General features: G+C 43.7%; 1 protein-coding gene across 1 annotated transcript; it reads right to left on the bottom strand.

Moving 5' to 3' along the window:
• On the bottom strand, positions 1–25,655 carry LOC123350438 (butyrophilin subfamily 3 member A1-like). Its single transcript, XM_044989046.1, has 11 exons — positions 25,522–25,655; positions 18,850–18,946; positions 15,006–15,368; positions 13,297–13,581; positions 9,781–9,882; positions 8,585–8,641; positions 6,766–6,792; positions 4,925–4,951; positions 3,619–3,639; positions 3,458–3,484; positions 1–1,520 (listed from the first exon to the last, which is right to left on the bottom strand). The coding sequence occupies exons 2-11, from the start codon at positions 18,914–18,916 to the stop codon at positions 913–915; spliced, it is 1,584 nt and encodes a 527-aa protein (XP_044844981.1). The 5' UTR covers positions 18,917–18,946; positions 25,522–25,655; the 3' UTR covers positions 1–912.
• Between the last annotated feature and the right edge of the window lie 1,953 nt (positions 25,656–27,608).

The raw sequence follows: 27,608 nt of genomic DNA, 5'->3' as shown, positions 1-27,608 counted from the left end.
ACTAGTTTTACTTGAGTCCATAAAGCAAACTTTCAATATAAATACACTGTTAGTTAAATATTACGTGTACACATGTCTCACAATGATTAGGAATCTTGACAAGTTACAAGCTTTCTGTAGATACCTCACATGTAACTGTTTATGGAAAATATCCTGCAAGGTATGTTTGGTGTAGTGAGTCTGTCAGGTTGGGGGTAACAGTTGTTTGGAAATAATGAGGGACCCTTGGCCAAGGAGCCTCTGTGTCATAGCACCTAGTCCAGACTAGCCCTTCCTCACAAAAAGAAAAAAAAGGAAGAAGGCACCACCCCCTTAGACCCAATAGTTACAGCACTCACCCAGGATGAGGGAGAACCAAGTTCATTTCTCCATTCAGCCTGAAGTAGAGCAGGGACTTAAAGCCAGGGCTCCCACAACTCACGTGAGCACCCTAACCTGTGGGCAATGCTCAGAGCTTACTCAGTCTCTCCTGTTGAAGCTTTTCCATTTTGTATAACTAATTGAATGGTCATTGGCACTAGGACTGGAATCTAGATAACCTCCTTCTCTGGTGAGTGCCCCGACCACTGGGCTCAATGAGCATTGTGGTGTTTTCCCTAACCTGTCAGTTTTGAGCTAATATCTCTACCAGGTTTGCTGATCCTTGGGAGATTGGGACATAACAAAATAAAATAAAATCCATTTCCAAAGATTTCACAGCAGACAATAGGTCTGCTAAGGTACAGCTCTGTGGGGATGGATGCAAGGGATAAGTGCATTCCCTTGGATGATTTTTTTAAAATCTGAGAGTGAGTTTCTTATACCCGAATTTCAAGCCAGGAGCTTTAGTAATTTCTTCCATCCCTGTTTTGGCCTTTTGTTTGGTTGTGGAAGGTCCTACCCTGATTTCTTGTCTTCTCTCATCTTCTCAGCTCAGGATGACAGGGAATATGGGTCATTGTCTCTATCCTGACAAACAGTCTGCACTGATAATTTCGTAGGGAAATCCCAGTCTCTGAGGGAGCATATGCTGAGGGGTTTCCCTTTGTCTCTCCCCACAGCGTGACCAGGCCTGAGGAATGGATACACTTTCTCTGAATTGTCAAGAGGCACCACAAAAATATCAGCCAAGACGTTAACGTTATAAAATGAAACTGTCCCTGCATCTCTATCCAGATAAACCCCAATCACTGTCGGCCATAAATCCCACTCCCGGATTTTAGTGTTTGCCTCCCTGGGGTGATATAGCCCCTCAGCTCTCCGCAGGGACCAGCACCCCTCCACAGGGGGGTTCTCTAATTGTGCTGCTATCACTCTGTCCCTCACAGTCTCGCTCAGCACCCCCAGCTCCCAGTCTGGTTCATCCCCCACCTCCACCTCCCAGTACTGCCTCCCACGCACAAACCCCTCCCTCCCCACTGCGATCAGGGCTCCAGAGGGGGTGGTCTGCTCTAGAGATTCAGGTTCATGCCAGACTCTTCTCCCATCCCCGGATACTTTCAGTGCTGGGTGTTTACAATCTGGATCCAGAGTGATGGGAACTGGGGAGAGAAACCAAAACAAAGGTTAAAAAAACATGGGCATGTCCAGTCTTGAGAAAAGAAGACCTGAAAAAGGTCTGTAAATATGTTAAGGGTTGTTATAAAGAGGCTGGTGATCAATTGTTCTCTATGTGGAGGGCTAATGAGATGGTTTGCTGCTGACAGGCCATTAAAGGGCCCTGACAAAGGATAGCCTGCAATTTCCCACAGTGTAGAGGTTTGTGCTCAGAACAGCACTTATATTTGAAGCTGAGTGAATAATGATTCTGCTGTATGGGGGTTAACCGGAAAATTGTTTTGCTTAGTTTTGAACCAAACCGTAATATTCTTGGTATTTCTCAATGAAACCAAAACTAAAACCAACAAGAACAAATCATTTCAGACTGAAAACTGCCAAGAAGGAAACAAAATGAAAACCATGAAACATTTCTTTCTTTTCTTTTTTTCATTTTGTTTTGTTAAATTTTCTAGGGTGTCTTTTTTTTTATCTGAAAAAATATTGGTTTTGGCTTTTCATTTTTTCTTTGTTTTTTCTTTTCAAAAATTAATATGGCTAAATTGTGAAACAGCATTTCAAAATGAAAACTCAGAATGTTTTTTTTTTTGAAAAAAATCCATTTTTATTCCACCAAAAACTATTTGCCAAATTTGACCCAAATTTGTGATTAGTTTTGGTGTTCTGACAGATGCTGTTATTTGGCAAATTTACTATTTTCCCCAAAAATTCACCCAACTCTACTTGTACCTCTAATGTCATAGAGTTTAAGACCAGAAGAGATCACCAGATCATCCCGTCTGTCCTACTGCATACCACAGGCCTCCTATGCCACACAGCATTTAAGATGATGTAAATGAATTTGGATTATCATGGTACCTGTGGCAAAGTCAATACATTGCAATGGAGAATCCAGTCATATTTCACCAGGGCAAAAGTAACTTGTAATCATACTTAGTGAAGGACAGACCATTCATGAGACTTCTGTCTTATGTCTTGCAATGCACACGCTTACTAGCTTGTCCCTATAGTGGTTCCATGTGGCTTCGCTTTCCATACCTAATTTTGGAATATATGTTGTATTTCAAAATCTGGACTATCGGGTGCCTACTGTTTGGGGAGTGGGTAGTTAAGGCCATCAATTCACCTCATCACAAACTCTAATGATAAGCTACAGCTTTTGTACATTACACAGCATTGACTAATATATGCTGGCTAGTACACATATATATTGTGCTGATAATACTACCCACAGTATATATTCCATGCATTTAAAAATATGTATTATTATGCATTAATCTAGAAGTTGTGAAGCCCAAATTGGCCTGAATCTTTATTAAAATCCTGTTAATTTATGCTAAGTATCTCATAAACCTTGCATTTGCGGAAGTAAACTTTGGCTTAAATAGGAAAACTGTCAGTATCAGGACATATAATTGGTTCCATACAGCAACAGAAAGGACATGATACTTGCAAACCTATTTATCCTGGTACAGACCTATAAGGTGGCTTCATTCCCCTCAGAACCTGGAATGCATGTACCCAGAACAAAGATTAGGGTGCATCATGGGACCAGAAAAACAAGATAAAAGCTAATTGGTTGGCTCTAGTTTCAAATGAGGCATATGGTACCTTTTACTGGTAAACATATCAAGTATAAAAGGATGGCTTTTGAGGTGTATCTTTGGGAAGCACACCTTCTGCATCAGGTGAACATAACATTGCTTTACAGGACCATTCTTGGGACACTGGTATCTTATACAATCTTTTTTATGTACCATATCAATAAACCTAACTGACACTGGTTATTTGTTCTCTTAAGTACATTTCATAATGAAATAAGGACCCAAAATGTGGTCAAACAGTTACTATACAATTTATCAACAGACACATCTAGCCCCAGTCTAGAGTCAGCATTGCCTCTCAGTGCTGTCCCACTCACCCATGTAGCTTCGAGCCTTCCTGAAATCTGCAAAGGAAGGAAAATGAACGTGTTTGTAGAGGCTGGATTGCCTGGACATTTGTAGAGAGAAGTGATGTCGTTCTGGAGTAGATTAGAATTTGCATGTCCATGATATGCAACATAGAAACATATCATCTTACCTAATTCCACTGTCAGTCTCTCTAAAATGGAAAGAGATTGTGTTATTCCATATAAATTATGCAGAGCTGGGCTGATCAACAATCATGTGATCTCTTTAAGCGTGTTTCTTCTATTCTCTCACTGCAACGGGAGAGAAGTTCAAGTCAGACACTGAGGGAAAGAAACCCATTTAACAGCTGTGAGATTGGAGGTCTCTGCTAAAAACAATCATTTCCCAGTGATGGATTTAGTATTCTCTGTGTGATGCTGGGGCTTTACTCATTTCATCAACATTAAAAAAGGGAGATTAAAGGAACCTCACAAGGTTAAATATGTTTAAAGAAAATTCCTTTCCTCCACTACTGATAATTAGAGCTGGGCAAAATTCTTCAGACAAATAGTTTATTCAGCAAAAAAGGCAGTTTCAGGTCAAGCAGAACTATTTGCTAATTTTCATGGAATTTGGTGAATAGTTTCAGCTAAAAAAGGTGGTGTTGTTTTTTTTTCCACAAAAGTAAAAAAGTTCCATCTTGACATTTTGGAAATGAAATGTTTTTGTTTGAAAATGATGTTTCGTATTTTTAAATTTAGCTCAATTCATATAAAAAGAACAAAATAAAAACATTAATTAACACCCCAAAATTAAACAATCCAAACAAAAACAAAAAAACAAAAAAACCTGGGGAAAATAATGTTTCAGGTTAAACAAAATGTTTCATTGATTTTTTTTTTTTGATTTTTCATTTTCCCAAGAAAAACTGAAAAATTTGCATTTGGGTTTGACAAAATTAATGTTTTTTGTCAAAGTTTTTGGTTCGGCCACCAAAATGAAAAATCAATTATTCACTCAGCTCTATTAGTAATCCATGAGGTCATTAAAAGGATGTGTTTCTGCTCTAGCTGAATAAGATTTAGATTAACGTGGAAAGGAATGGCGCTCTCATTCAGGATCTGCTCTTGACAAGAAAGTAAGGAGACTGTTAACCTTTCTCATATCCACACATGGGGAAAAGATTCCTGTAGCTACAGGGACACCACCAGCACTTCTCTATGGCATCACAAAAATGTGACTGATTGTCTGATGCTGAAGTCAATGTGACATCTATTTATCTAGGTGTGAGAGCTTGGAACACTATGTCTGCTGGAGAAAACATTCATGCTGGGGTAGGGTTAGGTTTGGATATCTCAGATTTGGCTCACACTGTTCTCAGGCCCATGAGCAGAGCACAAAGCTTGTATCACAGACATTTCTGTAGCTATTCAGCACCATGTGCCACAGGTAAAGTCTGCTCAGTGACTCTCTAATGGGACAACAGATACACTTACCAATCCTCTTGCTTCGATCATGCTGTTCTGGGAAGAGAAGAAAGAAACATGTCACAAACTCAGTGTGTGGAATTTGGATTAGAGCAATTTGAACCACACAGTCATGTATCTCAGAACCAAAGATACATTGGGTGAGGTCCACAAAGGTATATAGGTGCCTCGCTCCCATTGAAATCAATAAGAGTTAGACACCTACATAATTTTGCGAATCCCATTTGTTGTTGTTAATGAACAAAAGCAGGGGCACCATGTGTAACATGAAGAAAGAACTCTGTATGTCTACAAAGTGCTATATGTCCTTTATGGGACTGATTTGCAGCATTGTGAGAGAGACAAGGGGAGTGAGGAAATATCGTTCTTGAACGGACTTCTGTTGGAGACAGACGGGGCGGCTCTAGGGATTTTGTCGCTCCAAGCACAGCAGGCAGGCTACCTTCGGGAGTGCCTGAGGGAGGTCCGAAGCCACAGGACCAGCGGACCCTCTGCAGGCACGCTTGCGGGAGGTCCACCGAAGCCTGCGGGACCAGCGGACCCTCCGCAGGCAAGCCACTGAAGGCAACCTGCCTGCTGCCTTCGTGGCGACCGGAAGAGCACCCTCCGCGGCTTGGCGTGCTGGGGCCTGGAGCCACCCCTGGAGACAGAGAGAGGCTTTCAAGGTCCACAGAGCTCTAAAAGATATCACCTCACCCACCTTGTCTTTCTCATATCCTAGGACCAACACAGTCACAACAACATTGTAACATTGTGAAACTACAAGGGCTTGTTTGAAGGAGCTTGGCTATTGAGTGCTTTTGTGGGTTCCTGAACTTACCACTCACCTTTAGGTTTCACACTGAATGTCTTGATTTACTTGTGAAGAGTGACTTCAGTGCATCTCTTTATAGAGCATTTAGCAAAAGTGAATGCACAGTTTGGTATGATTCGTAGTCCCTGTTTAGCACTCTGGGCCCGGAGATATCAGCAATTGGGGGTAGGGTTCCTTGACAGAGCTGGGAGGGATGGAGGGGAGTCCAGGAATGAACTAATAGGGAACTTTGTTTGTGATGCACTGAAAATCATGTTAAAATTGCGATCTATCACTTTAAATTCAATGGGGTTTTTATTGTCCTGCCTGCAGACAGGAGAAAACTTGTGATGAGAATGAGGTCAGTTTCTCTGCTATGTTTCACTGCATACAAACAGAGAAAATAGATAAAAACATAAAATACTCCTGCTGCCAGTTAATACTAACCTTATTTCTTGCAATTCAGAATAACGCACCAAACCAAAGACAAAGCAGGCAGTTTCTTATGGCAGAGAGACCCAACTCACCCCACTTTGCTCTAGCTGTCTGCACACTGAGTGCTGAAAGACTCAGATCACACACTTCCCAATCCCTACAGAGCCCACTGCCTCTAAGCAGATGGAGGAAGCTCTCTGAGAATTTAAAAGTGATAGATCCCAGTTTTAGCACTTTTCAGTACACCACCTTGCTGAACAGGAGTGAGGTACATTTGTAGAGATGGGAGAGGTGTCCAGAAAAGGAATAACACTGTGTCAGAACTGAGGTGTATTCATAGACCTTCCTGGAAGAAGCTTGCCCAGCCGTAGCCTGCCCTGTATGTGGCATTAGCTAATGCTGTACATCCCTTCTTCCCATAAACACTACAATCACTAAACATTGCTGAGAATGTCACAGAAGACTTATCTGATGCCTGTTCTGCTGTATATTCCTATTTCTGAGGGATTGGGAAATGCACACAGAGATGATTAAAGATCATACACACAGAGGAGGGAAATTGTCTATCTAATTATAATGTGAAAACACAAACACAATTTTTCCAGGGGATTTATCAAAATACCTGATTCCAACTCCTTCTTCTGAGCCTCTGGAATAGGAGAGAGAAAAGAGTTAGCCACATTCTCTGTTATGCTTTGTACTACATACCTGTACAGGTTAGATAACAACACTCCCCTCTCCCAACCAGGAACCAGGAAGTTGGATAGGAGCAGTGCTGTATCAGCGTTATCCATGGACAGGCTGGCCACCTAGCCTGGACTCCTGGGACCAGTCAGTGGCTCCTCAGAATGGCAAAGTGGGGACTGAGAGCTCAGTGGAAGCCACACATCCAGTCCTGCACCAAACAAAGTATCTCACCCTGCTTCTCAGCAATCCCTTTAGCCAGTTACAGAAAGGCAGTGATGGGATAACTAAAGAGACCCATCCAGCCTTCAGGAGGAATAGGTAGGATGGTTATTTAGTTAAGACAACAGGACAAGAAGCCAGGGCTCCAGAACTCTATTCCCAGCTCTGCCACAGAATTGCTATGTTACCTCAGGCAAATCCATTCCCTCTCTGTAATTCCTTATATTCATGTAACAGGGTAGCCTGCTCCTTAAGGGACAAGAGGCCTGGGGTTAGCCAGCCATGTTCAATCAGCCCCACTTGTACCATAATTAACTACATCTTAGCCAGAGAAGGCAGGGTTAATTGGGGTCAGGTGGCAGCCTGGAATGCCTGGGTCTTGGAAAAGGGCTGAGACAACCCAGTTTGCAGGAGGAACTCCAGGGAGCAAGGTTGGGGTCTTGACACAGGGGCTGAAGAGGGGCTGAGGCTGTGGGAAAGAGCCTGGGAGTCAGGGCTCTATCCCAGAGCCAGAGAGACTTAAAAGGTAGTTCAGAGGGGCTGAGAAATGTTCATCAGTATATGACAGGCTAATATATTGATATCACAATATTAGTATGTATTATACACACCAAATATATTAATATGTATTGCACACATAATATCAATATAACATTATTATATTGTCTATCTATCTATCTATCTATCTATCTATCTTTAACACAGCCTTGGCATTAGAAAACAGAAAAATTGTCAAAGTACATTAATGTTTTGTCCTGGTACAAGCTGGGGAGGTACCTTCATGGACCAGTACCTGGAATGCTTGTATCCAAAGCAAAGATAAGGAAAGGTACAGAACAAGAAGTTAAGGAACTGGGGTGAACTGGTGGGCTGGATTTTAGTGATGTGTACACATTTTTGTAAATTGAAAAATCATCCAATAAATACTAGCTGAAATGTGTAACTTTGGAAACATCTTCTGAGTAAGGTGAATGTACAACATGCATGAGACAGCCTCCCAGAAACTGGTATTGTATTGAGCCTTTCTTCCTGTACTGTGCTATCATTTACTTTTGACTGACTTTGGTTGTTTGGTCTCTTGAGTATATTTCATACCAAACACAAGTGTGGTCAAGCTATTGAGTATACAATTTATCAACAGAACCGTTTTGGACTTTTCTTACCCAGAAGGGATCCAGAGTATATGTGACTTAGCCAGAGGTCCTGATGTGCACAGAAGTGGGCCTTAAGAAGCAATCAGCAAGGGTGCTGGAGGTGAAGATGCTTGCAATGCCATGCTCTGATGCCCGGGGGTGATATGGGGGTGGGAGGAACTGCTTGCAATACTCTTAATTGTAATTCTCCCAATTCAATTCTTGATCATTAAACTTATATATTATCAATAAATCCCCAGCCTGAGCATTAGCTAATCAACAGGGTATCAAGGGCAACAAACCAGTTTATGTTTTATGCCCTGTTCCATTCCACACCTCAATCCACCCCAGCAGTCTAAAGAAAATACAACAACAACAACAAAAATAATGCAAGGAACATACCTAGAGATAATAGAGCTTCCTTTTCACAACGTTTCTTCTGAGAAATCTTTTGCTTCTCTAAAAGATTAAGAATTAAACATGTCATTGGTGATACAAAAGTTGTCTGAAGATATAGGGAGTTTGATCAATAAAATAACATGAGGTTTTGGACTATCAAAGTCCAAGATTCAAGGATCAATACATAGCCAAGTGCCTGTGATCCTTAGCACAGAAGGTGAGAAGTAATGGTCTCTGGCAGATACAGGTTACTGGGCCAGCTCGACCACTGCTTGAGGATCACTATGTTTCACCTGGAAATGGAACTGCTGAGCCTCTGAAAATAAACATGGCAAAGGAGCCAGACCTTCCCAGAGCTGGTATTGAAACTCCAGCCAGTTAAACCTGAGGAAGTCCAGCTCCTCCAAAGCTTTCACAGGCCACAAGTCTGAGACAATCTCCACACTCATCAGTATCAGACTAGGGCAGCACAACATGACCTAGCTGGAAGGGAGCTCCTCTGGGGTAGATTTAACAACAGACATTCTGAGAGGCAAAGGACTGGGACTGCAGTATGTTCAGTCCTATACAAACATATATCAAAATCGGGTCCTTGTTGCACAGAGCTTACAGTTTACAACATAAGACAAGACGGAAACAAAAGATGATGGTGTTGGGGAGAACAATTGTATATATATAATATATATGTTCTCCCCATTTATTTATATCTAGATCTAGATCTAGATCTAGATATATATACACCAGGGCTGCCCAGAGGATTCAGGGGACCTGGGGTCTTCAGAGGCGGGGACTTCTTCCGCTCCAGGACCTGCTGCCGAAGTGCCCCAAAAACCCGGAGTGGAAGAAGCTCCGGGGGCCCGAGCCCTGCGAGAGTTTTCCAGGGCCCCCGGAGCAAGTGAAGGACCCCGCTCCGGGGGCCCCGAAAAACTCTCATTGGGGACCCTGCAAATTGCCCCACATTCCCTCCCCCCCGCCGGTGGCTCTGATATACACAATGCTAATAATTTTTTGCCATTTTTCCTGATAATTATTCTCTCTAAATCTGGTATCTTTAGTTTTCACAAATGAATCTTTTGCAGGATTGTTTTCTGAAACAAAATCATGGTAAACTATGTGAATTGTAAGACAGTCAGTCCTATGTCCTTAGCCTAACGCTCAGGGCCTGGGATTTAAAAAAAAAAATAACAGATTATCATCACCTTTATAGCCACGAAATGCCCAGGCTCCATTAGTAAGAAGAAGTAGCATAAATGATACCCAGAATGCAGACAGCCAGGGAGAAGTATGTGGGAAAATGTCATCTGTGAAGCAAAGATATAACAGTGTATAAGGAACACGGTCCCATCCCAGAGCTGGAGGAATGAGATTTTCCACCTCATTTGACTGTACAGCCATGGCTCAGTGATCTCCAGCAATTCCTAAGGACTGTGCTGTATGTAGGGAAGAAGTTCTGATTTTATTTTCTTTGAGCTAGATTTGTAAGGGCATTAAGGTGACTAAAGATGCAGATAGGAACCTAGTGAGATTTTCAAAAGTTCCTAGACAGATAGATACCTTTTGAAAATCCCAGTGAACATCTATCCACATCTTTAGGCACCTCAATAACTTAACAAAATTATCTTTCTCTGTTCCACCTTTACATGGAAGGAGGCAGTGCTATTAGTGAGTATAAAATAGCCTGTGGATAGGGGGAAGCAGTAGATGTGATATATATCTTCATTTAATAAGGGTTTTGACACAGTCCCACATGATATTCTCATAAACAAACTAGCAAAATGTGGCCTAGATGAAATTACTATAAGGTGGGTGCACAACTGGTTGAAAGACCATACTCAAAGAGTAGTTATCAATGGATCACTGTGTTATATCCTTGGGGGCAGTCGGTTTAGGAAGAAATCACTTGAGGCCAGAGAGCAGACAGCTAACAAAACTACCATTTTATTTACAGATACAGAGCTCACCCAACCGGCCGAAGCCAGCCGGGCTATCCCCTAATAATCTAACTCAGTTGCAATAGGAACCAAAAACCATGACAACCAAATACACAACACACTGTCAAACTGGGAGGTCGTATCTATTGGGGTCCCCCAGGGATTAGTCCTGGGTCTAGTACTTTTCAATATTTTCATTAATGACTTGGATAACAGAGTGGAGAATATGCTTGTAATATTTGCATTTGATACCAAGCTTGGAGGAGTTGCAAGCCCTTGGGAAGACAAGATTAGAGTTCAAAACAACATTGATAAATGAGAATTTCTCTGAATTCAACAAGCTGAAATTCAATAAAGATAAATGCAAAGTGCGTCACTTAGGAAGAAAAAAAATAAATGCACAACAACAAAATGGGAAATAATTGGCTAGGTGGCAGTACTGCTGAAAAGGATCCGGGGATTACAGTGGATCACAAATTGAATTTGAGTTTACAAACATGTTGGATAAACACCTGTCAGGGATGGTTTAGATTTACTTGGTCCTGCATCAGTGCAGGGGCTGGACTTGATGACTTCTCAAGGTACCTTCCAGCCCTATCAGGGCCAGTGCAACCATTTAGGCGACCTAGGCAGTCGCCTAAGGAGCTAGGATTTGGGCGGCGCCATTTTCTTCAGCAGCGACCACGGAGGCTGGATCTTCGGCCGCCCCAATCGCCACCGGCATTTAGGCAGAGGGAGATGGGTCAGGGGAGCACGGAGAGGGCCGCTTGCAGCAAGTAAGGGGGGGGGCGGCATGCAGGGGAACTCCCTGCCCCAGCTTACCCCTGCCCCGCCTCCTCCCCGAGCATGCTGTAGCTGCTTCACTTCTCCTGCCTCCCAGGCTTGCGGCACCTAAGCTGATTCGCACCGCAAGCCTGGGAGGTGGGAAAAGTGAAGCAGCAATGGCGTGCTCGGGGAGGAAGCGGGGCAGGGGTGAGCTGGGGTGGGGGGGTGCCTCAGGGCAGAGGGTGGGGGGTGGGGAGCTGCCACAAGGGGGGCGCCTCATGGCGGAGGGGGGAGCTGCTGCAGGAGAGAGGGGAGCACCTCCGGGGGCTGAGGGGGGGGGGGTGCAAGGTGGAAGTTTTGCCTAGGGCATGAAACATCCTTGCACCGGCCCTGAGCCCTATATTTCTATGATTCTGTGATGCTACGTCTATCGCAGAGTGAGTGGCACACTCTGCAATCTGTCAGGGAGACTTAAATTTCTCCTTCATTTGCCAGGTGATTTCTGCTATGTGAAATTTAAAAAGTCACATTTTTCTGTTTGTATATTGAAAGCCAAATATAGACCAGTGTTGCTGCTTGGAACAAAAGGACTATATGATTTTCAGCTCACGTAGATGTGTCCCCGCTAACTCTGCTTGAGCTAGTGTGCTAAAAATACCAGCATGGCTGGGTAGCATGCGTGGCTGCTTGTGCCGGCTGCTCTGAGTATGTACACAGGGGATCTGGATGGGTTGGTACTTGGGTGTCTAGCCTCAGCTGCTGTAATTGCTACCCCGGCTACATTGCTGTTCTTAGCACTGCTTGTGCAGAGCTACTACAGATATGTCTATGTGGCAGGAATCACACCTCCAACCTCAAATGTAGAGATAACCCTATGCCACAGCCCTCACTGCAGGCCCCAAAAATGTCTTTCCAAACAGAAGCATGGCAACAACTGATTATTACATTTGAGTTGGTCAGAACCCCACCATGAATCTGTGTTACAGATTCCCTGTGGACAGTGGAAAGAATGATGAATATCTACTGTCTTTGTGTCAATAAAAGAAAAAAAAACCTAAACATGTTAACTGGAGTTTGGCTAAAGAGTCTCCCCCTGGCTTCTAGGGACACTCATGTCAGGCAGAGAGTAACACAACCTTATTTATTGTCCAGAACTATTGCACACACAGAGAGTGTGTGAGACAATGAGTAAATTCTGGGCTCTGCCTGATTTTGGGGAAGGGATCCAGTTTCAATTCCGATTAGGCACTGCATGATTTAACAAAATTTAGAGACATGACTGTGCTGGCATAGGGAGGGGAAACTGGAAGAGTCTCCCAAGAAAAGTGATGGTACAGCCCCTATAACTGGTGGCATAGTGAAATTCACTGGACAGTCCCTGGAGAATACACTATCAGAGACCATCCTGCACTGGCCCCAGTGGAAGAATGAGATGGGGTCTAATTCTGTTTTCCATCCCGCACTTTTCAGATCCAGCCCCACAGAGACTGCCCCATAGAGATCCCAGTGAGACCATTTCTGGTCCCCTAAAAGCTCTCCCGTTATCAGCTGCTGTCATTGGTGCTGACGCTGTTCAGCAACAGCAACAGAAGCAGAATTTTCTAAACAATCTGGGGAATAAGAGGCCTGGGTGATGCCGAAGACTGTAGAGAGGAGCCTTATACCTCTGAAGTGCTTGTTTCAGGGGGGTCAGGGAACAAGATATGGAGCCTTTTAACTCTCAGTAGCTATCTTCAATCAAGCCAAGTGCTGTAACGAACTAAGGTTGCTACCACTGGATGGCTCTTTAGTGGTCTCTTGCGCATTTAGTTGGTGAATCTCAGTCCAGTTCTTACAGCTTAGGTGTCCACATTACAGAAACCTGCACCACCAGGGGCAGCAGCAACAAAAGGGAGAAAATTGTCCACTGTTTTTCTTCCTAAGCTACCTGAAATAGACAGTAGCTGAGGTGCAAGTTCCAAATGAGTTAGCCCCCCTCGTCTCTTTTATACCCCTCTCCCTGGGATGAGAGTAACTCACCTGAGAGATGAATGGCAGATTCTCGATCTGTCTTCAATAGGCCATTCTGTACTACACAGATAATCTCTGCTGGGGCCTCTCCTCTTGGGACAGTGACATGGCCCAGAACATTATATAGACTTTCATTGTCCTGAGTCATTCCAGTCTTGGACTCCAGCTCCAGGTTCTGCCCTTTGTTTCCAGCCCAGTGGAGTTCAGGTTTGGGGAACCATCCTGTGGATCTGCAGGCCAGCCCAATCCCCTGGCCGTGGGGACCCAGCACATCAATGAACACTGGGGCGACAGCTGCAGACAGAGATTAAAAAATTAATTCTTGATAACCAACACTCTACTGCTGACTAGTAAATAACTCTGTAACCCACTGAGAAAGTGTGTGTCCAGCCATCTCCAGTGGTTGGTCTAGAAAGGGCTGGCTAAGAAAGATGGCTTCTTTATATCACGATGCTTGAATTTTCATCCTGACAAGTGGTAAGATGATGGAGTAGAAAATCAATCAATATTTTTACATATCTGTAACACGTTAGCCTCAACAATCAAAAAGGCCTTTACCAATGTAAACCATTACATATTCAAAGATCATCCATTGCTCAAGTGCAACCACTTCTGGAGCGGAAATACAATGCATGCTGAAAAGCCACACTGCAACACTACACTTCAATGTAAGTCAGAAGGTGCAGCACACTAACCCAGCCTGTATCTCTGCACTTATTTCACTGGGCACACCCCTGAATTCCCAAAGTGGTGGGGACAAGTTTCATGAAAAAGACAACACCTTCTGCAGCACATTGCTCCAAAGACTGCACTAGGGTCAGTGCTCATAGGGAACAGCAAACTTTACTGAGTCATTCAGTCCATTCCGTGCAGCACAGTGCCCCTTAGCACCATGTTTGGACATTGGGATTAATTAGTACTGGGACTGGTTTTATCCCTGGAGGAGCTGTTGCTGTTGCAGAGAAGGATCTTAAACTCTATGACAGAATACGCTCCTGTATGCACACCTTATATGCTATGTAATAATCTTTATACAAGGTCTGCTTTGTAAGGTATCATTTAAAAAACACATAATTTGCAGGTCAGTTTTACTCTGATAAAAGATGTGTGGCAACGTTACATGTGCAGTTCTAAGATTTCCCATTAGAATGTGAAGAGTGTATGTTCAAAACTCATGTAGCACCAAACTGCTCAAACAGACTTGTCTTGAAGAAAGGAGTGTAAGTCTGCATTAATTTTCATTTAAGCAGTAAACAAAGTTATCAAGAAGGAAGTGGGGGACTGAAACTGTAAAAAGAAGGGGCAAACATTCTCAAGACACCTCCCTTTCTCTCCCTGTCTGTCTCTGGCATTGCACCTAAGAAGGCAAAGAAAAACAGCCATTGGACTGTCTGGGACAGGGCTGGACAGTGCAGGACATACATATCTGGAGGCAATTGGTGACTGGGAGTCTGTTGGGGTCACCCTTTGGTACAACCCAGGCTGGTGAGACCCAAGGTGTGACTGGAAGGTTTCAGTTACACAAACATATAGGGGAGTAGCCTGGATGCAGCTGGCTGGTTGTGAGCAGTCCAAGTTGTAGGTTACAACAGCAAGGCATTGCAAGGCACCCCAGGTTACAGGGCAGGGCAGGAGACAGTCCCCCACCAGTCTGCATTGTACCGTGGTATGGCACAGACCCCCTGATTTCCAAATAAGCTGACCCTGAAATATCTCACCTGCAATCTGTAGCTCAGTGTTGGCTTCGTGACTCCATGTAGGAGACTTCACAAAACAGATATATGTCCCAGCATCTGTAACATGGAGTCTCTTGAGCTTCAGTGATACATTCCCATTCCTAAATTCCTGTTGGAACATCTCTGTCCGTCTCTGGTAGTTGTCTCCCAAGATGTCCAGGTTAGATTGATTTTTGTACTGATGTACGTTTACATATCCAGCTTCACTGTGTGTCCCTTCAATTTTTGACCACAGCACTTCTGTGTCTACAGGCCAAGTCCTGGGCGACAGCTGGCAGGGTAACACCACATCCTGGCCAACAATCCCTACAACGGGGTAGGGTGATCCAGACAGGGAGAATTTCTCTGAAAGAAACATTCCCAAGAGTGGAGTGAAAGGGACATTCTGTTCATGGAAGGAGAGGTATTCACCAAAAATTAAATGTTCATAGAATCCAAGGCCGTAGGAGACCTTTGTGATCAAAATGAAGATATCCAGTTACAACAAGGGTGGGAATTAGACACACAAGCAGAACACAATTGATTATCAGTACATCACCATAACCACTCAGCCACTTTGTCTGGTAACCTCAGAAATGTAAGTGCTCAGAGACATTCAGCTGACCCCAATCTATAAATATGAGTATGAATATTCCATCAGGAATTAACAATAGAGTGGAATGAACTGAGTTTTGTGGTTGGGTGGTTAAATTAAAAAATCTGTTTGTTTAGGGTTTTTGCTTTGTTTTTCATTTTGTTTTGATTTTTGGTGGTATTTACACATTTTGAGAGGTTTTTCTCTTTTTTAAAAAAAAGAAATGTAGCTAACTTTCTAAACAAAATATCTTTGAAATAAAAAAACGAAACCTTTCATTTGAAAATATTGAAACAAAACATTTCAACTTTTTAATTTTTTTTGGCCCAAACAGAATTCTGGAATAATTTGGGTCAACCCAAATCTACCGTGCTAGGCCGCAGGCCTGGGGCTTTCCTAGGCTGGAGCTTCCCCAGCCCCTCAGCCTTTTCCCCGTCCTGCTTCACCCTATGTACTTATCTTAACGTCTAAGCAGCCAGACCCATCTCTCTCTAACCACAGAGAGAGACTCTCTGGCTTCCTGGCTGCTCTGGCCTTTTATAAGGCCCTGGGCTCAGTTTGGGGCATGGCCCCCAGCTGCCGCCATTTCCCCAATCAGCCCAGCCAAAAGCCCCTTCCCAGGGCTGTTTTAAAGCCCCAAAGGGCAGGAGCGGGTAGCCAGCCCGCTACATACCTTCTTGGTGACTAAGCTATTTGCCAAAAGATGTTGGCCTGCTCTAATTCATAACCCCTCTTTACTCCCTTGGTCACACATTCTTCTGGAGGAGTGAATATTTAGTGAATATTTTTGGCTATTTCCAGACATACATAACGATGTGCTCTCACTTGCTGCTGTGTATGAATATCTCTGCTGTTGATCTGATCTGATCCAGGACAACTCTCTGTAAAATCTATGATTAATTTTCCTGTCTATCACATTAGTGTCAGTGACCTGTCCCTACCCAGCTTATGAGATCCAAAAGAACCAATTAACAAGACTGGTGGATGAAGACTAACCCTGCTGCCTCTTTTCACCCAGACACCATCATTTCCCTCTCTCGCCATTGCAGTTGTCAGTGGAAGAATTTGTGCTGTGAAACCCGACTCATACTAAGGCTTGTGTATTCTCACTTAATCCAAGGGGCAGAGCCTCATGCCGAAGGAGAGAGCTTTCCCGTCGGCATAATTGCTCCACTTCCCTGAGTGGCGGCAGCTATGTCGGTGGGAGACCTTCTCTTGCCTACATAGCAATGTCCACAGCAGTGCTTCGGTTTGTGTAACTTACTTTGCTTAGGGAGGTGGTTTTCCCATACCCCTGAGTGAACTGTTATACTGGTGGAAATGCTGGTGTGTGCTAGTGTGTGCCCTCTCTAGTGGTGCTGGGGCCAGAAGTGGATGAGACTACTAAAGCCTCAGCTATCAGTAGAGTGTCCCTTAGCTCAGGCAATAGTGGCTCATGGTTTCAGAACCCAAAGTCTTAGTTCAATCCCTACTGCCTGCAGTTGACCCTAGAGTGTGTTGTTACCTAAAGAATCAAATGCCCTTTGCAAATGGAAGCACAGTGGGATCACCTCTCTGAAAGGCCACTCAGAATGGAAAAGCTACAGGATCTAACCTCACATTGACAATGCTATGTCTGCTGCTCAGACATGAGTCTCTTGTCCCCAGATGTTTGCAGGACTGCTTCTGCCTTGCAGAATGAAGAGGCAAAAATTTTATAATGGCCTTTTCAATCAATGGCCTGTGCTATACTGGAGGTCAAACTAGATGACCAAAGTGGTCCCTTCTGGCCTTGGGATCTATGAATCTATGTGACTGAAGAGCCCTTTATTAAATAGTTGTTCCCCTGCAGATACTTACAGACTAATCAAGTTATCCTGTAACCTTCTCTTTGTTAAGAGCAAAAGACTGAGTTAATTGAGTCCATCACTATAAGGCAGTTCTTTAATCATCTTATGGTTCTTCTCTGAACTCTCTCCAATTTATCAACATCCTTCTTGAACTGCACACCAGAAATGGACACAGGATTTGAGAGAGACAAGGTGGGTGAGGTAATATCTTTTATTGGACCAACTTCTGTGGGTGAGAGAGGCAAGCTTCCGAGCTTATACTGAGCTCTTCTTAAGTTTGTTTTTCTCACCAACAAAAGTTGGTCTAGAATCATAGAATATTAGGATTGGAAGAGACCTCAGGAGGTCATCTAGTCCAATCCCTTGCTCAAAGTAGGACCAACAACAACTAAATCATCCCAGCCACGGCTTTGTCAAGCTGGGCTTTAAAAACCTCTAAAGATGGAGATTTCACCACCTCCCTAGGTAACCCATTCCAGTGCTTCACCACCCTCCTAGTGAAATAGTGTTTCCTAATATCCAACCTAGACATCCCCCACTGCAGCTTGAGACCACAGCTCCTTGTTCTGTCATCTGCCATTTCTGAGAACAGCCCAGCTCCACCCTCTCTGGACCGCCCCCCTTCAGGTAGTTGAAGCCTGCTGTCAAATCTCCCCTCACTCTTCTCTTCTGCAGACTAAATAACCCCAGTTTCCTCAGCCGCTCCTCATATGTTTACTAAAAGACATAACCTCATCCACCTTGTCTCTCCTGTATCCTGAGACTGACCCAGCTACAACAATACAGTATTCTAGAGTGATTACACCAGTGCCAATAACAGAGATAATGAACCTCTCCACTCCAACTCGACAGACCTCTGTTTATGAATCCAAGGATCACATTAGACCTTTTTGGCCACAGCATAACACTTAAAGCTCATGTTTCAGCTTATTCCAAGAACACTGAATCTTTTTCAGAGTCTTTGCTCCCACAATAGAGTCCTCCATCCTCTAGATATAGCCTGCGGTCTTCGTTCCTAGATGTATACATTTCCATTTACCCATCTTGTCATTTAATTCCATCCCTGCCCTTCCCATCTCCAGAATTGCTCCTTTCTGAAACATCCCACTCTGTCAGGAAGTTCATGGGGCCTAAGACCCCAGGGTCTCCAAATCCCACCCCATGGGAGCAGGGTACTGGTGTTGAGGGACACTGGTGGGGATTGTATGTGGAGGTTGGACAGTTCTTGCTCAAGTTATGTTGTTTCTGGGTTATTTCACTTGATGCTGACAGCACTTAGTGCTGACATTAATTTACTTAAGGGTATTTTTAAATCCATTTCCCAGGGTGTCCAGGGCAATGGAGGGGCGCTTTTTATGATTCTAGTTTGTGAAAGCCCAAATAAATAAGTTAAAGGAGGAAAGTGGATTTGAAGTGGTTTTACCTGAAACAGAATGGGTCACCAGGAGAAGAATTCCCAGGAAGTCTGCACAGAGCTGTCGTGGAGCCATCAGGGTAGGTGGGATTCATCTGGCAGGGTCCTGAAAGGGAAAGAGCAGTGAAAATAAGACACCACTACGGGGATACCATATGAGGGAAGCAGCAGGTCCCGTGCCCAGTATGTCTGTCTGACTCAACATGGTTTATTCAGACTCTACAATCAGAAACCAGCATTTCACCAGAGACTGGAGAGGGTATTGTCCCAACTATGCTGTTCTGGGTCTTTCTCAATTTTACCCAGAAGGGACTGTAACCGGCACAAGGGACTTCATGGAAATAACAGCTTCTGCCCCATTGAAAGCAATAAGTCCCAACAAAAACAATAGAAAACACATTCTATCAAGAGTGCAGAGGGGGTCACACGAGCTCTTCGTATGTGAGTGTATAAATCCCTGCAGTGAAATGGACCCAGGAGCCCATCTACTCCAATATCCCATCTCTGATGCTGGCCAGCACCAGGTGCTGGAAGCTGCATGAAACCCTGCAGTAAGTAGTTATGGGATAAGGTGACTATTAAAGAGCTTTATTCCCAGCCCCCATCAGTTACAGCCAGGCTCACACACTGAAGCTGAAGGATTTATAACCCCTCCAGAACCCTTGGGGTTTTTTGTTTTAGTCGTTAAGCCTTATTGTTGTAATTCTTGAGCCTTCTAGAGAGCCAGGGACTGCCTCCTCCATTGGTACTTTATTTCTCTTTAGCAAGTCCCTGCATTGTGGGGGACCCTCCCTCCAAAGAAATCTCCCTTATGCCTCCTCAGTGCCACTTCCTATGTCACCAGAGGTACATGAAGTATTCCCCTCCTCCCCAGAGCTGAGCATGTTCTCTGCACATTGCTCCCAGCCCCCCGGCACAGAGACTGAACTTTGGCTGCCCAAGGGAAAGCACTTTCTGTTATCTCTCAGCAGCCCAGCCCCAGAGCAAAGGGTAAGTGTCTGCTCATGTCTACTGACAGCTTGAAACAAGAGCTGTGGTGTGGGGGAGGGAACTACCCTTTGCATCTCCAGGAGGTGTTAACGCCAAGTCCCTGCTGCTGTGGGTAATCCTGCCAATGATCTGTGTGTGTGGCAGAAAGAAAGGGCTCAGCCCATCAATGTTAATACATCCACCCAGCTGCAGTAAGTACTGGGGACTCTACTGCTGCCCCCACCAAAGGAAGAGAGGGTGCCTGTTCCTCCCAAGTGACTCCATGCTGCTTGGTCCCTGTTTATGGGTAGGAGAACCTCCCTGTCACTGCCACTTCAAGGGGAGGCAGGACCACGGTGTCATGATATTTGAGTTAATTAAACAACAAACCAGAGAATGGGAAAGGAAAAAAATCTTTTCTTAAATAAACTAGAGATTGTCTGTGGTGAACTCCTGTGCATAGTTAGCCTGTGTTCTGCTTCCCTGATACCAGGGCATGCTGCAAAATCACTATATGGCCTCTCTAAGTTATAAACTTGCACAAACATATCTCTACATCTTCCTGCTTAAAAAACAAAAAGCAAAAAGACAAACAAAACCAATTAGCTCCAACTTATAAACAGCTAACAGCTAACTAATAACATGTACATTAAATTCTCAACCCAACCAGTGCATTTCCATTAACCCAATGTGTCAACTACCTAGAGAGGAGAAGTTATCAGCACATAAAGCTGGAGTGAATTTTACTACTCACTTTCCTCAAATATGCCTTCTCCAGGGAAGTTAGCAAGTCTATGTGTCTTTCGGTATATTTAATTTCCCTCTCTGGTCTTCTCAGGGTCAGCCTTTCATTACAGTGTGAGCAGAGGTGAAAGTAAGCCGGTTCGGTCCTGTACGGCATACTGGCAAGAGACAGTACACCTTGCTGGACTGGACTGGCATCTCCAGGCTGGTGATTTAAAGGGTCCGGGGCTCCCTGCAGTGGCCGGAGCTCCGGTTCCTTTAAATCGCCTCCCAAGCCTCGCTGCTGGGAGCTCCAGACCTTTAAAACCCCTCCCGAGCCCCACTGCCAGAGCTCTGGGGTAGCGGTGGCAGGGCTCTGGGGGTGATTTAAAGGACCAGAGGTTCCCCACAGAGGCCGGAGCCCCAGTCCCTTTAAAGCCCCACCCAAGCCCCACTGCCAGCGCCCAGGGGTAGTGGTGGCAGGGCTCCAGCAGTGATTTAAAGGGTCAGGGGCTCTGACTACTGCCAGGATCCCTGGGTCCCTTAAAGTGCTGCCCAAAAGCAGGGCTCCAGTGGTGATTTAAAGGGCTACCGCAGCCCCAGGCCCATTAAATCTCAGCCAGAGCCCTGGGGTAGCAGTGACAGCCGGGAGCCCCTTGGACTCCATCGATGATTTAAAGGGCCCAGAGCTGGTAGCTCCAGGGGTGATTTAAAGGGCCTGAGTATTAAAGGCCCTGTCTCTTCTGGTTGAGGCCACACACCCTGCCCAGGACTCCGGCATACCAGTAAGTCCTTTAAGTTACTTTCACCCCTGAGTGTGAATGGTTTTCTTGTTGCTTGCCCATTTCTCCTCTGTCCTTTGATGATAAATGATTAATTGGTTGGTATATGCCAAAGTTCACATCTACTGTCAATGTTCTGGAACTTACTCTTAGATCACTTCAGTTACACCGAAATGTGTCCCCCTGTTCTGTCTGGACTACATAAGAGCTTGGCTACAGCTGTTCTTTAATGGTACCCCTTTGGCACCAAGTATTAGAGGTGTGATTCCTCAGGCACACTCTATCACCTGGGTTAAGAGATGGGAGATCAGGCCCTTTTGCCAAAATAATATTTCTCCTTCCACTTCTGATTTTCTTTAATCTTCCATATGGTTTCATCATCATGAGATTTCAGCAAGTTATCAGTGATTGGTAAATTAGATCTGATCATTCTTCTCATTAACAGCTGAGCTGGAGAAAAGCCATTCTCCAGAGATGTACTTCAGCAAATCAATAAAGCTTTATGAAAATCACCCTCAATGTCAGAAGTCTTTTTCATAAGGTTCTTTACCATCTGTATAGACCTTTCCACAAGTCCATTCATTTGAGGGTCATTTGGGTGTGATGTTTTGTGATGAAAATCCCAATTGATGGCAAATTGCCTAAAATTTGCACTGGAAAAAATGCGGCTCACTATCGCTAAAGACTTCATCTGGAATTCCATGTCTGGAGAACATTCCCTTCATGACAGCTATCACAGACTTATTAATAGTGCTGTGCAGTGAGCATATTTCTGCGCACAGAGAATAATAATCTGCAACAATTTAGTAATCATCTGATTGCCAGGGAAATCAGTCATAGAATAATAGAACCATAGGGTTAGAAGAGACTGCAAAGGTCATCTAGTCTAACCCCCTGCCAAGATGCAAGATTTACCTACCTTCTCCTAAGGCATTTGTGGAATTGGGTGAGGTCTCAGTGGCTCTTGCCTGTTGGCATGGCTTGTATTTCAAGAATGAAAAGCAGTTTTCTACCACATTAGTAACATCATGATTGATCCGTGGCCAATACAGCACCTTTCGTGCCCAATGTTTGCACTTCTCAATCACCCCATCTATCACAGTAAGTTCTGAAGTTCCAATAGTCTCTTATACTTTGACAGCAACTGCTTATTTCTCTAGGCCACACATTACATATCACTTCTTTAAAGATCCCCAATGATTAATCTTTCCCCATTTCCCCTCTTGTCCGTCGCAGTTTATTGTTAGCTATGGGAATTGACTTTGCAATCAGATCTACCTGGGCTTGCGTATTTATCTCTAAAGTCTTCTCTCATTTTGTAGTCGGAGTCACCGCTCTGGAAAGTGCGTCTGCAGTGACCATGAATTTTCCAGGCATGTAGGTCACAGCCAAGTCATATTTTGTAGCTTTATCATTATTCTTTGAATCCTTAGATACAGTCATTTAGCAGGTTGACAAATAATACTATCGGGACTTGTGGTCTGTTTCAACATCCATTTCCTGGCCATATACATTTTGATTGAGTTTCTCACAGGAACACAATATTTCTACAAGCTCCCCAATCTGTGAATATCTGGTTTCTGCCTCTGTCAGTGATTTGGATGTGTATTTCCTGGTGGACAACAATCATTGTGTTTCTGTAAAATCAATGCACCTAACTGACACTATGAAGCATCTGCTGATATTTTAATAGGTCTGACTGGGGTGTAGAACTCAACATTGGCTCTTGCATCAGTTGTTGTTTGAAACCTTCCCCTGATTACTTCTGCCATGCAGCCCAATACCATTCATTTTTATTTTCTAGGAGTTTCCTCAAAGCTGGTGCTTTTGTAGATAAATGAGGTATGAGTTTTCCAAGGCAATTAGCCATTCCCAGGAACCATTGGCCATTTTTCTTTGACTGGGGATACAACATCATTTCAGTGGCTGAAACCTTCCTTGTATCAGGTTTTATGCCTTCGCTGGAAATGAATATCTCCAACAAAAATCAGCTCTGTAACCCCTAAAACACATTTCTCCCTGTTTGGTTTCAAGTTTGCAGCTCTAGTGACATCCAAGGCCGTGACTACACTCGAAACTTCAAAGTGCTGCCGCGAAGTGTGAGAACTCTCCTAGCGCTGCAGGTACTCCACCTCCCCGTGGGGATTAGCTTACAGTGCTGGGAGCCGTGCTCCCAGCACTGGGGCACTGTTTACACTGGCACTTTACAGCGCTGTAACTTGCTGCACTTGGGGGGGGCGGGGGAGATTTCACACCGCTGAGCGAGACAGTTGGAGCGCTGTAAAGCGCCAGTGTAGCCATAGCCCAAGACTTGTCAAAGTCTACAGTCATGCTCCTCTTTAGTTGAGTCCCAGATGGCGATATCATCCACTGTGATGGTGACACCATTAATATGTTCATAGATCATATTTATGGTTTTATGATAAATTTCTGGTGCTGAAGCTGTGCTGAAGGTTAAATGTAAGAACTTTCCAAAAGGGGTATTAAATGTACATAGTTCTGAGCTTTCTTGAGTTAATTTAAGCACCAAAATCCTGAGGTGGCATCCAATTACTGAAATCTTGTACATTTGCAAATTCAGTCATAATCTCTTCTCTGGCAGGCAGTTTGAAATATACTCTTTTAATAGCTTTATTGAAGTTTCCTGGATCTAAGCATATGTGTAACTGGCAATTATTTTTCTCCACCATGACTAAGGAGCTCATCCATTCCATTGGCTCCTCAATTTTTTTGTATTACTTGCATTGCTTCCAACCTTTCAAGCTTAGCCTTGAGTTTATCACGGAGTGCAAATGGCATCTTTCTACATGGATGGATATTTGGAGGGGCCTGCTTGTTTATCTGGATTATGTACACATAAAAGAAATGTGCATCTCTGAAAGGTCTCATTCCTTTTTGGCATGTAATATTTCTCACAGTTAGTCAGTACTTGAACTTAACTTCATGCTTTCACCCTCTTCAAACTTAAAGTTGTTATAAATATCCAAAGCTTCCTCCCCAACAGCATGCAAAAAGATTGATAACTGCACTTTATCATTTTTCAACTCTGTCTCTACAGCTGACAATTACAATTCAAATCTCTGTCGGAATTTTTTCCAGTTCTCTGTAATATTGCCTGACAATTGTAGACTGGAGGCAGGCTTTTAAACTAGTCAAGCAGCTATTGAGCTCATAAAATACATACAAAAGCTTCTGTTTCTTTTCTGTTTTTCTCCTTCTCTGCTCCACCTGCTCCTCTTTCCTTTGCTTTCAGTTTCAAACACAGGAGTTAACCTCAAGGTGACTGCTGCAGTCTCCTTCTCATTCAGCACTTCTGACACCATGTAATGATCTTGGGGTTCATTAAACAGCAAACCAGTGAATGAGACAGGATTAAAGCTTTTATTAAAAAACAAACTAGAGAGTGTCTGTGGTGAACACTGTCTTCTGCATCCCGGCTTCCAGAGCATGGCCCAAAATTCCTATATTCATAATATCATAATTATAATCTTGCACAAACATATCTCTACACATGGCACAGGAATGGGGACATTGTAGCGAAGCCTCCGAGCTCTGCATCCTCCCCCCGACTCTCCTCCCCCTGCAGTGTCATGAATGACATGTGGCTCTGGATTGCCTTATTCCAGCCCAAACAGAACAACACACAGGGCAGCTCTCGCATCTCCAGAACTTCCTGTTTTCTATCCAGATCTCCCTCTCAGAACAGCAGCCCAGCTGCTGCCTCACAGAGGCCTCTCCCATCTGGGACCCAGAAACTCTTGCTAGTCTTTCCCCCCAAAGCCTCACAGCACCATCTAGCTGAGTTTTGGTTACTGGGTTTTGTCCTGGCTTCTAAGAATCAGCAGTGTTACAGTGCAACCTTCCAGCAACAGTATTTATGTTTTTATCTAACTTCACTCTGTGTGTGCCGTGAACATAACAGACATCACTGAGGCAGGGCTGTGATTCTTTGCTAGAAATCATGTGGCAAATCTCTATGCCCTGTTACACCTCTCTATCAAAAGGTCTTGACTTCCACTCACAAACACCACAAGGCAATGTGATACAATAAGTAAATTAAGGACAGAGCAAGGAATCACTGGGGTTTGTCCCTCACTGATGATGGGAGATGGGAATGGACCGTCACACAGGTGAAAATGTTCCCAGGGACAGTTACAGGCTGCTTAGAAAAGCGCGCAAACTCAGAGAATGATGGAGAGGAACCTACCTCAATACTTCAAAATGTCCCTTGAGCTTGAAGAGTCTCAGTTCAGCCATCCATGAAGAAAGCTCCTGTGTCACAATAAAAACCCAACAAACTGAAATGGGAACTGTGTGTGAGGAATAAAGAGTAAATGTATCTTCCACCTCATCAACAAAGGGATTGTATCTGAACTGTGATCAGGGAAAGTGAAAGCACAAGACAGCTGGTTACATATTAACCTTCCAGAAGGGAGCCATGTTAGTCTATATCAGAAAAAAACAAAAAACAAAGAGAAGTCCTTGTGGCACCTTAGAGGCCACATCCACCCTGACTGAATTGGCCTCCTTAGCACTACAAAAAGTAATTTTCCCTCTGTTGATATTCATCCCATCTTGTCAACTGTTGGGAATGGGCCACATCCACCCTGATTGAATTGGCCTCTTTAGCACTGACCCCTCACTTGGTAAGGCAACTCCCATCTTTTCATGTGCTGTATAAATATACCAGCCTACTGTATTTTTCACTCCATTCATCTGATGAAGTGGGTTATTGTCCATGGAAAGCTTATGCCCAAATAAATTTGTTAGTCTTTAAGGTGCCACAAGGATGCCTCATTTTTATAGTAACCTTTAATACTAGTAATTTCTCCGATAAGGGATTTTTCAGTTCAGTTAGGGTAAGAACCAAACATTTTGGAGAAAAAAAATTCTCTTCATGTTAAACTGAAATGGATTTTTTTTCTTACCAGAACTAACTCATCCCAACAACCCCAACCCCAACCCCAATTTTTTTAATGTAAAACACCAGAAATGGAAAACCAAAACAAACCAAAAGGTTTTCATTTGTTTGTTTATTAAAAAAAAATTCAACTAATTTTCTGTACAAGATGTTTCAAAATTAAAAGTCAAAAACATTGTTTTGAAATTATCAAAACAAACCATTTTGTCTTTATAAAAACAAAAACATTTTTCAGACAATATTACTTGCCTATTTGTGAATAATTTCAGTGTCCCCTGAAACAATGGTTCTCAAAGCCAGTCCCCTGCTTGTTCAGGGAAAGCCCCTGGCAGGCTGGGCAGGTTTGTTTACCTGCCGCATCCGAAGGTTTGGCCTATCGCGGCTCCCACTGGCCGTGATTCACCGCTCCAGGCCAATGGGGGCTGCAGGAAGCAGTGCAGGCCGAGGGATGTGCTGGTCACCCTTCCTGAAGCCCCAATTGCCTGGAGCGGCAAACCACAGCCATTGGGAGCCATGATAGGCTGAACCTGCAGGCACAGCAGGTAAACAAACTGGCCTGGCCCACCAGGGGCTTTCCCTGAACAAGCAGCAGACCAGCTTGGAGAACCATTGCCCTAAAATACATTTTTTCAACTAATTTACTATCCCCCCCCAAATTCTCAGCTCTATCAGTAAAAAATAAAATAAAAAATAATGTGTGATGAGGGTTAAAATTTCATCAGGATGCTTCCCATTCACCTAAAACCTAAGCGCTATGGAAATAAGAAATTAAGGAAACATCAACTGCTTTCCATGCCATCTCCATATTGTCTACAACACTGGCAATAGCACATTCCAGTACCACTTACGGGTTTCACTTCCATCTCCAGCCTATAACAGAAATCTGTACTCACCCCAAGTTCATCACACTCATGAAATACCTTAATAGCAAACTCATAGGTTTCTTTATCAACATATTGCTCATCAGGGTGATCTGCTTTAACACCTAGGATAATGGCATTACAATTAGCAGCTGGCCTGATTATTTTGGTGAATTCTTTATTGGCTGTTGAATGAAGTTTCAGTTGACCTGAAATTATACATGAATTTGTGTCAAGTTTGCCAAATAATTTCAACCAAACCAAATCAATTAAGATGTTTCAGTAATGTTTAAAATGAAACATTTTGTTTTGACATGACTCTATTTTTTTAAATTTTGGGGTATTTTGACAAAAACAAATTCACAGAGCAGCCCATAAGAACAGCTTCCCTTTCCAGAGGTTAGGCACAGAACAGGTCTAGGTTCACTTCCCCATCTGCCTGATGTGGAGAAAGGATTTAAAGTTCTCACATGCTAGGTGAGTTAACCAACTGCCAGCTGCTACAATCTCTTT

The sequence above is a fragment of the Mauremys mutica genome, chromosome 15, assembly GCF_020497125.1.
Source record: "Mauremys mutica isolate MM-2020 ecotype Southern chromosome 15, ASM2049712v1, whole genome shotgun sequence".
NCBI classification, from domain to species: Eukaryota; Metazoa; Chordata; order Testudines; family Geoemydidae; genus Mauremys; species Mauremys mutica.
Note: the sequence above shows the minus strand (reverse complement) of the source record. Positions and strands in the feature narration are given on the sequence as shown.